This window comes from Pocillopora damicornis, chromosome 5 (genome assembly GCF_964200805.1).
Source record: "Pocillopora damicornis chromosome 5, jaPocDami1.2, whole genome shotgun sequence".
NCBI classification, from domain to species: domain Eukaryota; kingdom Metazoa; phylum Cnidaria; class Anthozoa; order Scleractinia; family Pocilloporidae; genus Pocillopora; species Pocillopora damicornis.
This window is the reverse complement of record NC_142674.1, coordinates 17,019,124-17,031,158: the sequence shown is the minus strand read 5'-3', so window position 1 is coordinate 17,031,158 and position 12,035 is coordinate 17,019,124. Positions and strand designations below refer to the sequence as shown.

Below are 12,035 nucleotides of genomic sequence, written 5' to 3'. Positions count from 1 at the left end.
CAACAGAACAATAATACTCTTATATCGAAGACGGATCGCCCAATAAACGTTCATTTCCTGCCAAAAGAGGGAAAGACAGAGCCACAAGTCTGAACGTGAGCGCCAATGGCGACCCTCACAAGCCAGTTATCTTCACAATTACCAATTGGAGTAGTAGCATTTCTCCTCGCTTTCAACATTGTCCTCTCCTTCACTGCATCTCTTGGTAATGCTCGGCTTCTATTAACATTTTATAAAGTGTCCTCTTTGCATCCCGCTGCAAAGGTCTTGTTTGAATGTCTAGCCACTACCGATATTTGCGTGGGTCTTTTTTCACAACCTCTGTTCGTGACTTTTTTATTTCTTTACATTGATCTTGGTAACACCGACATAGATATTTTGTATTACGTCGAAGAGGTTGTTTGTATATCCAACTATGTTGTGTTTGGAGTGACTGTGCTGATATCAACAGCCATCAGTGTTGACAGACTTCTTGTTCTGTTATTGAGGCTGAGATACATACACGTTGTGACACTAAAGTGAACTCAAGCTGTTATACTTTTATGCTGGATAATTGCTGTTTTATGCGGATTGGTTCGTGTCTGGAGTCAAACGGTTTCGGAGATTGTTGCTTTTGTGGCCGTTGTGGTATCTCTGGTTACTTTGCTACGTAAAGATTCAACTGAGATTACAGCGGTACCAGGCTGAAGTAGAGCACAACCTTGGCGAAGGACGGTCAAACGCAGGAGAAGATATAGAGTAGGAAAAGATGAAGCAGGCGCAATAACGGGGACAGGAACAGCCACAGAAGAAGGAGCAGGAGTAAAAGGTACAGGAAAGGGAAGAGTATGTGCATGGACAGCAAAAGGTTCATCCAAACAAAGATTAAACGGGAGAGTTCAACTAAACATCAAACAATATCAGAAAACAGTTTCCAGCATATTTTGGGTGCAGTTGGCTTTAGTGGCATGCTACATCCCTTTTATAATTGTGTCGATATTGAGACATACAGTACTTAGTGGATCAGCAGTTCATGCTCTGTGGCTCTTTACGGAAACTTTAGTTTATCTGAATTCATCTCTGAATCCCTTTCTTTACTGTTGGAAAATCACAGAAGTGATAAAAAAGGCAGTAAAGGACACAGCCAGGGCGTTTTGTTGTTGTTCGTGATTCAAGGTCGCCTTTATTTTTGTGGAAAAACTTCCGTGTCCTTAAAGAATAATTTTTTGCGAATTTTCATATTAATCAATAACGAATCATTGAATGCTGACAAGTAATTACACTTACAGAGTCGAAAACTCTATTGCAATATGAGGAGGAATACAAATTTCTTTTTCTTTTCCATGTTCTCTTTACAGGAAGGAGAATAAGAAGAAGAGGAAGACATAACATCAATTAGTCTCTTTTTTTTGCCATGAAATACAATGAGATATTGATTGAGAATTGATTTTTCTATCTATTTTGGACGAGTTTCTAATATTTCTTTAAAGATCGCCCATGCATAAACAAAATTAATAATAAACGTTAATTGTGTACTTGTCTTTGCTCGATATGCCCTGTTCTCTCATACGTAAATCTAAAATCTCGCATTTTGACTGAACAAACCGTTTTCAGCGAAGTGCGAAACAACTTTGTCGAATAAAACCTTAAAAGAGTCTACCCCGTACATTTGTGCGGCCCCTTTAGTCCTCGTGCTGGCGGCGCTTTTAAACAAGGAAGGTTGTTATTTTCTTTTCCTTTTTCGCTGCTTCAGTTATTGCTGACTTCTCTGTTTATACAGTCACAGTGAACCACTGCTTTCTTTCGCATTTTTCGCCTCTTTCAGCTGACTTTTCCCCACAATCAGGAGGAAAAACCTCAAGATGAATATGTCTAACCTTTATTTTAAAATGCGTCATGCTTGAATATAAAATAAGACCACATTAAACATCTCACAAATTGAGGACGCCACAAAAATGGCTGATTGGTAATTAAATGGCTTATATTTTGGTATTATTAAATTCGAGAATAATAAAAACGAGATTTAGCTAAACTTTAAGTTCTCTTGAACATTAACTTTATAATGAAAACACCAGCGGTCGTCTCAGCCCTTATCAATGTTCAACAAAATTTTTTTTCCACAAACAGTTCACATCTGCTTCCAAAAACAAAGCGTAAAATGTGTAATAGTGTAATACGAGTAAATCATTCACACGAGCTCTAGAATATACTGTGGGCCATTTTGGTAATAGTCTTGGTTTTAAGGGCGTGATGAGTGACTCAATAGCTTAGTCATTAAAACCGGCTACGCTCTCACAGAAAGGCACAATCTGTCTCCTCCTGACGGTTTTTAAAAAGTATTACGTGCTTACTTATCGGTAACTGTTATAATATTTAGCTAGCGACTGGCAAATTGGATCATTACGCTTTCAAATATTTTATTCGTAGTCGCACAAGTAAACCGTTTTTGGTTGACAGATATGTCAGCCTGCTTGTTTTGATAACGCCAAGGGTAACAATACATGATCATTGACACACTTCAGTTGTTGTTGTACAGGTGCTGGTGTTGGTGGCCAGCCAAGGCCTTTCAAGTTTATTTATATTTCCTTCATTGACATTAATTTTACAAGATATGGATAGAAAAATGATCTATTTTCGAATATTGGCTTCTAGGAAATGTTTGCAATATTACGATAAGTTGCGATGCCAATCGCCCCATTGAAAGTTCATCAAATGTTTATTTCTTAACTCTTCACCAAGGTAAAGTTAACTAGTAGTGGATATTTACCAAGCTGCCAAGCGGAGATGTAAATATCTATCCCTAGCCACCGGCACTTAGATGAATATTTAGTTTTGTATATAATTTAATACTGTGAGATAAATAATACAAAAAGATTATTTTGAATAATTTATTCCTGTAATAATCACAACATTTTTGGGCGCAAATCCCCTGGAGGTGAATGGAGAAGGATGTGCGGAGTAACGTTTTAGTAACTACTTTTGGGTTCCTTATATCTATATATGGATCGAAATATGTCAGACTTTCGGGAGATTCAAATAAAAATAATTTTAAATTTAATTTCGTGTGCAGAAATTTCAAAACCCTATCTAAACGATAGATACTTCCTTATAAGCATATTGAACAGTCAAATAGATAAATACTGAAAAAAGGCAAAACCAAAATTTTTGAGGACGACATCAGAGTCCCCACCGATCTTTTGATTGACGATCGTGATTTTATTTCACTTTCATTTAAAGGACACTCCCTGTCTCAGAAAAATTGTTGTCTTAGCCCAGTCTTAACTGGGAGAGAAATCTGAAGTTTAGTATCATCCAATAATATTCAGTAAAACAAGATTGAAGGGCATATGAAAATCCATTTACATAAATTCTGAACAAAACAAATCATGGAACAACCGCTTGTGGCACTCTGAATTCAAAGACCAGAGAGTCAGGGACTCAGAATTTATGAGCACTACTTGTTTTCTATCAGATGGATTAATGATGAACTAAGCCACGCCGAAATGCCCTCGTTTATTTTGCCAAAGGCCCTGCTCATGTCAAAAAACACAACGACGGACAGTAAGAAAATAACTTCCGTTGCCTATTTCTCCAAAAATCATAGCACAGTACTTCTCACGATGAAAGTTGAAGCAATGGGTTAGGCAATGTCAGCGTTTTATGTAAGTGCTCGTGAAAAAAACATAATTGGAAAATGACTGAATGAGAATCCATTATTATATTAGCTCGTCTGTGTTTCTCGAAAACGCCATCTATTGCTTGATTAAACTCGACATATTTGCAGACATAGTGCACCAGGTAGGCACGATTAGTATCAACAATATTCAAACACAATATTCCGAGACGCCAAAATGCCTGAAACTGTGGAGACAAAAAGTAAAAAAATCATGCTTCCTTGGCACTTGGAATATCTGCCTTAGGCCAACTTCTGCACTAAGAATCATCACAATGGGGTCATTTATGTTTCAAACTTCTAAAACACTTTTCTCAGACAATGATTAGAAGCAGTGATGTGAAATAACAACATTCAAGACTAACCAGCTTAATACCGCCTATCTAATCAACAAATTGGAATAGAGAACTCGATTGAAAAGGCCGGTGAGTCAGTAACTGTCTACAAAAAGGATAAAATGTATTGGGTTAATAATGTTTTGAGGATATGCTACTCCTGGTTGCTAAGCGAGCGTAAGCTGGGAATAGAAAAATATTTACACTTATCAGAACTAACGCAGCGCTACTGGATTTTCGTCAATCTTACTCTTTGAAGGAGGCCAGATGTCATTTTAGTTTATGGTATCCTTCAAATCTACAGTTAGATCCAGACCAGCAATTTTGCTGCAATGAATGGAGTAAACGAAACGAGTTTAGCTTAGATAAGTTTATTGAAGCATTTAGGGAGTGCTTTACAACAAGTAAATTATTCTTAATTAGATTAGAAAATATTACTTATACTAGGAACAACACTCACAAACTTACGCAGCATTTCTGACTTGATCAGTTATAAAAATTATCTTAACAGCAATTTCTTTTTTTTTTCTTTTTTTTTTGTCTCTATCAGCCTACAGTCAATAACATCAACAAAGCACTGACAAGTGCACCATGTGAATAAACAGTAAACTAAGAAATGCAAAAGTGAAGTAAATAAACAAGTTTTTTTCTTTGAAGGAAATTCCACTTAACCTCCATTTATAAACTATGAAAATGGTTATCATCACTACCAAAGCATTACTAAAGTAAAAGTACGAAAAAAAACCTACGTCTTAAAATCAAAAACTATGAAATATTGAGGCTGAAATTCTCGAAATATAAACTACAAATTACCACAGAGTGTTACAAGACTACAACCTTAGAGGTTCAGCAATTCTGCTATTAAGCCTCAGTCCTGCACAAGAGGAGTTGCTTCAGATGACTCCTCGTCTTCGTCACTTCCAGTTTCGTCTATATCCGCAGCAGTAAGTTGATTACCATCATATTCTTGTACGACAGCGTCTCCGTCAAAAAGGTCTACAGCATCACTTTGGTCGTCCATATAGTTTCCAAGATCGTCTTGTTCATCCTTCGTGTACTGTAGTTGGCAAGTCTTAGGTTCTTCTTCTACTGCCTCCTTTTCAGATTGAACTGCTACAGCACCTTCATAACCAACGGTATTTTCAGGTTCACTTGTTACACCTTCTTCGTCATCATTTTGAATTTCTGGAGGGAAGACGAAATCACTGAGGCCTTTTTCGCTTAGAGGATTGCATTCTAAAGAATCAAGATCTTCTTCTTCGATCACACAAGGGAATGGTGAGGCATCGGGTTTGTTCACCTCATTTGCGGAGCGTGCGAAAGAGCTAGGATCTTCTTTTTCAGTAACAGAAAGGCATTCTGTGGCTTCCAAATCTTCTTCCCCAGGTACAGGGGAGCATGCTGAGTTATTGGAATCTTTTTCCTCAACCACAAGGGGGCATGCTAAAGAATCAGAATTTTCTTCGTCAGTCAAAAGGGGACATGCTGAAGCAGCTAGACCGTCTTCGTCCATCACCAGGGAGGATGGTAAAGGATGAATTTGTTCTTCCTCAATCGCAAGAGGGCACTCGGAGTCATCAACATCTTCTTCCTCGTTCTCGCTAAGGTATGGTAAAGTATCACTCTCCAAAGGGTACGCTTGGGCATCCATATCTTTCTTATCACTCTCAAAAGGGTATGCTGCGCAACCTTCTTCTTCTACTTTGATTCCGAGAGGGAAAGCTGTAGCACCATCGTCAATTCCAACCATAGAGGGATGTGCCGTAGCACCGTGCTTACCCACTTCACGGGCGAGATTTCCTGCAGCTGCCCCTTTGTCGTGTAAGTTAATAGCGAAGGGGAAAGCTGTAGCACCATCGTCAATTGCAAGTACAAAGGGATGTGCAGTAGCACCGTGCTTATCCACTTCATGGGCGAGATTTGCTGCAGCTGCCCCTTCCTCTGGTACGTTAATAACGAAAGGGAAAGCTGTAGCACCATCGTCAATTGCAACCACAAAGGGATGTGCAGCAGTACCGTGCTTACCCACTTCATTGGAGAGATTTGCTGCAGTTGCCCCTTTCTCTGGTACGTTAATAGCGAAAGGGAAAGCTTGAGCACCATCGTTTATTGCAATCACAAAGGGATGTGCCGTAGCACCGTGTTCACCCACTTCACTGTCGGGATCCGTAGCAGGTGCTTCCTCGTCTCCTGTGTTAATTCCAAGAGGGAAAGCTGTAGCATCATCGTCTATTGCAACCAGAAAGGGATGTGCCGTAGCACCGTGTTCACCCACTTCACCGATGGGATTTGCTGCAGCTGCTCCTAGCTCGTCCGGTCCTGCATCTTCTGGGTTTGCAACAGCTCCACGGTCATCGACAAAGTTGTACTTATCCTGATCATACTTGTCATCGTCAAAGATATCTACATATGTCTATGAAAAAGATTAGAAGGTAATCAAGAACTGCAGGAGTTAATAAAACTTGAACGAATGAATTTAAAAAATTCAACAAAGAAATTCCAAAAATGAGTCACTAAAAAGAAAAAAAAGAGCAGATCAGATATCAATCACAAAGACAAGAACCATTAGTACTTGCATGAATTGAACGTCAGGTATGGTCTTCCTTTCTGTCAAAGTTTTCCAAAACTGTTATTTTAAGATCTGTTCCGTTCTTTCTTGTGTGTAGACAACAGAGGGAAAATAGGGATGATCCAGACTGACATAACGTAACCACACATGCATATGTTTAAAAGTAACATTGGCTCATGATGAAACTGAATTCACAAATTATTAGCGGCTGGGTAGTTAATGCGTTTTGACATCACATTGACGTGAAAAGAAATTCGCAATTGACTTGGTAGGATACAAATTTCAATTTCTGAAGTATATACTGAATTAGACGCTGTATGGCAAACCTTTGTTTTAATATATGTATCCATTGTTTGGTAGAGCTTCACAAAGTGTGGCCGGCTGGCGCTTTCGTATTTCCAGCAGTTTAACATCACCGCGTATCTATAGAAAAACACAGGGACATATGATCACAGTAATTCTGCAGTAGGCATTAATATTGCGAGTAGCAAAGTTGAGAAACCACAACTAATTACAAAAATAACTGAAATGCTAAGTTTATCTCATAACATTGCAGCTCAAACGAATTCTGTGATGAAAAACCCATCGTATTCTTTATTTGACTCAACAACTTTTCCTTTTAATTTTTGTAGTGACAAGATAAAATTAATTTCTTAGGAAGGCTACTTATTTAGAGCAAGTTTATCAAAAACACCTGACCACAGCAGCAATCGATGTTGCTTTTGACTTATATACCATTTCACACAGAGGAAGCAACACTTACAAACTGTCGTCGATATGTTCAGGCTTTGGCAGACGATAACCTTCTTGGATTTTTTTCATTGTCGTGGATTGAGACCATCCATCGTAAGGAATGCCTCCTGTGGAAAAATAATGTTTTTTTTCTGTTGGCCAAAAAAAGCACACTTTTTTTTGTTGTAATCACTTTCATTCCTCTCAGCGCGATCGAGATGATTCTTCTGTCAAAACGACAATTAATTGCTGAAATACATTTTGGTTTTACATCAGGTGAAAGAGTACTATAAAAAAAACAAATTTTAGTGTAGCGATGGATTTAAGGTTTTTCAATAATGTACTAAATACTTTCAGTTCTACTTAAACTTAAGCTTTATTTCAAGTTGCTATGCATCGTCATAATTTTATTTATCAGCGCCATTGAGTGTTGCTTCTACTTCTCTATTGTACAATGCTCTTTTGCCCGCTCGGTATCACTCATCAGTTAGTAATTATGCGTGCAATTTCGGCAAGTATTTTTCATGAATATAAAGTAACAAATAAGTTAAGTACCGACAGTGAAGATTTCATACAAGACGATGCCGTAGGACCACCTGTCAAAGAAATGGAAGGATGACGATATATCTCAACTGGGTTAGAAGGATAATAATTACTCAGATACTTGGGATGTTTAAAAACATGCCATCAAGATATAAGCAACCTCCCTAGTAGAAAACGCCATATTTATTGTGGGATATTGATCAAATGAAGCCTTTAAGTGCTACTGTGGTTCTTTCTTTATTCACTCCGAGCTTTCGCCGTTCTACAGCATCATCAGGGAGGACGATAAAATATTTGCGCTATGGTTTTAAACGTTGGAGGTGCCACTGTAAATTAGCATAGTGTAAAACTAGCCAGTAGGACGCATGAAAACTAATGGCGTGATAAAATGTTCTAAAATATGTGTTGAAAACAGTTAATTAAAATAGCTCATTAAAATAAATCATTAAAATAGAAGGTCGTTAAGTTCAGTGCATTCCTCACGGGAGTTCAGTCCCGGCTTGTGCTTTCTGATGTAATACGCTTTGTACAATCGCAGATTGACGGGGTCATTTTCACGCGTGATTACTTTGACTTCAATGTTATGGCTGTTGTTGCGATGGTGTGTTGTGAGATGTTTTTTTACCGACGAGTTGTCGTTGGTCGTCGGTAAAAAAATAAAAAAAAACATCTCACAACACGACACATCATTACGACATGCTACTAAAGGACACGTTCAAACGTTTAGCCATATTTATTAGTTTGATTATCCACTCATCCTTTCATCCGTCTTTTTTTGTCCTAATCAGATTTTGGATAGTGGTCGTTAAACTTAATATTCATATAAAGTCTCATACTACAACTGTAACCTCAGCTGTTCCTCAGCTTGACGTTTCCTAATGACTCTCTAATCAATAGAGCACTGAATATTCTAGTTTCCCTCGCTACGTTAAAGTAGAATCGTAAAAAATATTCACTCTAAGAATATATGTAGATAATAACCAATACAATACGTACACATCGCTTTTGGTTGACAGCTGTTCCACATGTCCAAACAGAATCTCGGGTGCAGTCCATTTGATTGGGATACATCCCTGGATGAGTAAACAAATATTATAAACATCTGAAATCTAAAGAGGCTTGTATACAGCTCCTAAAATAATTTGCATATAAGATTAAAACCGTGATATGAGGATTCACGATAAAGTCAATAGCAGTAGACACCTTTGTACAAATTCTATGAAAACAATTCACACACTCCTTTTGCTTTAAATTTTTCTGTTACTTTGCCCTTCGAGTTTGTATCTTTGTTATTCAGAGAACGATATCTCTTCCGGCTTTCTTATTTCCTGTGTTCATTCTTTTTTTTCTGTGAAAGCTTCGATACGCTTAGAATGGCTTCTCATTAAAGGGAAATATGTTTTGCAGTAAGACTGTATAACTGGAAAGAAAGGTTTGTAAGGACAGTAATATTTTAATTCTTCAAATTTTTATCTTCCATACTTGCAGCCCCAAAACCAATTGACTTAATGATGAAAAAATCGTGAAAATTACCTTCTTGGCATTTCCTGGGCCGTATTTGAAATCCTGATAAGAGAGCCCAAAGTCAGTCAACTTGCAGACACGATGCTCATCAAGAAGGATGTTACGAGCTGCAAGATCGCGATGAATTATCTGAAATCGAAAACAAATATTATATGATCTGCTAAAAGGGAATTTTATAAACTACATAAAATAAAAAAGTAAAACGTAGGTAGAAAGTTGAACATCATGCTAATGTCAGACCATTTCTCGGTGAAATAGTGACTCTAATGTGCTGGATATTTTTAGCCGTATGGAGTATTACTTTGACGATTTGCAAGTCATGCCATTTTATCACATGCAGGACCACATACTGACCAGAAAGAGTTTGAGCACTTACCCCTCTGGACGCGAGGAAAGTCATACCATGTGCGATCTGTTTAGCAAACAGCACCATGTCATATGTTGTCAAGTGGTCGACAATTCCGACCCCATGATGATATTGGTCGAAAACCCCCCTGGATTTTCTGAGATAACCCAGCAAGTCACCTCGCCACAGGTACTCCATGATAAGTATTGGCTGAGCTAAAAGGTAAAAACAAGAAAATTATTTTACGGCAAGCAGTGCAGAAGTTCCAAAACGTGTTTGAATTGTACATGCTTTATCTAGTCATACCTCAAGTTATATCTGTAATGAATCAAAGTAGAGACAGAGAGGGAAAGTGAAAGAAGAAAACACACAGATAGAAAATAGACGGACACATACGGCCGATAGAAATCTACAGACAGACAGACAGAAAAAACAGAGATGGCAGATAAATAGACAAAGACTTGCCATCGTAAGTTGAAGTTTTTATCACAATTAGCATGTAGATTTTAGAGCTAACATCTTCCAAGTAAAATGTCCCTCATACAATGCGAAGTAAATTCATTTAAAACAGTCAAAAAATTGAAAATAACCATTGAATTAGTACACCATCTTAGCAAGGACTAAGAATACTGATAGAAGTAATTGTACCAGTGGTTGAACTCAGAGATGTCTCAATCGTTGCTGTGAATTAGCTGATTATAATCATAACAATAGCTGATTACCTCCAACTGTGACACAACCAATGAACTTAACAACATTTTCATGGCCCTCCCTTCCAAAGAGTTTTAATAACTCGATCTCTCTCAGCAAGGCCTTCCTTCCTTTCTCTCCGGAGATTGCTAGGAAACCACACAAAAATTAGATAAACAAACAAACTTTGCATGTCAAGAGAGACAATTAATTATGTGGTAAACATCCACACCTGGAATTGTTGTATGCTTGGTGTTATCTTACCAGCGCAAATTATAAGGCATTTGGTCCACATAACAAAAAAAAATTAGCTTACTAAACTCCATATAATCCATACTTGCCACAAAAATGTCAGTTAGCCGTATTCAATTTATTGAACATGAAATTTCCAAAATAGATTCATCCTCCTTGAAAAAAATATTTGCTAAGAAAACGCTGCGCATCTCGAGCATTGTTGTTAAGTAGGCAAGCCCATTGAACCGTGCAATTGTTTACAGATAACTTACAAAAGTAGAGACGCAATTAAGCCTAGAAATTCCATCTGTTATAATACCTAATGGTCGGTCGAATATATATTTGAGACAGTTTTTTTTAAATACATGCTCTGTTTGCGCCTTTTTGTTTCCTACAGGTAATAAATTAGATAATCCTTGCTTTTATCTTACTAAAAGCTACAATAATTCGTAAGCATTCCCAGAGTTATTATAAATTCAGTTGACTCTGTAAGTTTGTTACAGCCGAACCTGTATTTAGCGGTCACGCGTTGGGATGGTTGACCGTTTAATATAGGTTCCACGGAATAGGGCTACTATTGATAAAAGTTTCAAAAATGCCACTCTATGTCATCACGGACCACTTAACATACACAACCTCGCTCAAAAATATTCCTAACATTGATTTCGGGAGATAAACATGGATTAAATTTTACTTGAAAGATTATTCTTAATTTTATTTGATTACTTCCGCTTTAGTGACCGTTCGATAAAGGTGGGGAACATTACAAATAGGCTGTTGGGACTTAGTAAAAGGTGACCACAACCGCTTGATATAAAAAGTACTATAAGTAAAGGAGGAAAGTTTCGGGACTTTCAAAACTGACCGCTTATTACAAGGTGACCGCTTCATACAGGTTCTACTGCATTGTGATTTTCAGCTTGTCCAGCGCAAGAAGATCATACTACCACCACTAGACTGGCAAATGGCTCCGAGTTTTTTCCGCTGGACTCACCCTCTCAAGGTTTCTTTGAGGTCTCATGACATTATTTCCCACTAAAAGTTTCTGAGCGGGCAACTTTGCAAAATATACGACAGAGTGACATTTTTAGTATTGTAGTATTTTCCGCTTTTATACACTTGAATGCAATTTAATCGATAAATTTTCATTTTTCTCCACAGCTTCTTATACTCCAAATGATATTCGTGTTCTGTTCTATTTTAGTAGCTTTGTATGACAAAAGATTAAACAACTGGTCCCCCCGGGAACCATCCGCTAACAATTAATTTGACATGCCAGCTGATAAAACATTTGAACAGCGTATAGCTTTTAAGCTATCCATGTTATGTATTAGGTAGGTTAATAAAGCATGTTCTAAGAGAAATACTCTCTATTAGGATAAATTACTCAAAAAATTAATAAAGGATAGT

General features: G+C 37.6%; 1 protein-coding gene across 1 annotated transcript; it reads right to left on the bottom strand.

Annotated features, from left to right (window-relative positions):
• Window positions 1-4,348: 4,348 nt before the first annotated feature.
• Window positions 4,349-7,445, bottom strand: LOC149045682 (uncharacterized). The gene has a single exon (XM_089207410.1). It carries the CDS (start codon window positions 5,735-5,737, stop codon window positions 4,856-4,858), a length of 882 nt encoding a protein of 293 aa, XP_089063536.1. The 5' UTR covers window positions 5,738-7,445; the 3' UTR covers window positions 4,349-4,855.
• Between the last annotated feature and the right edge of the window lie 4,590 nt (window positions 7,446-12,035).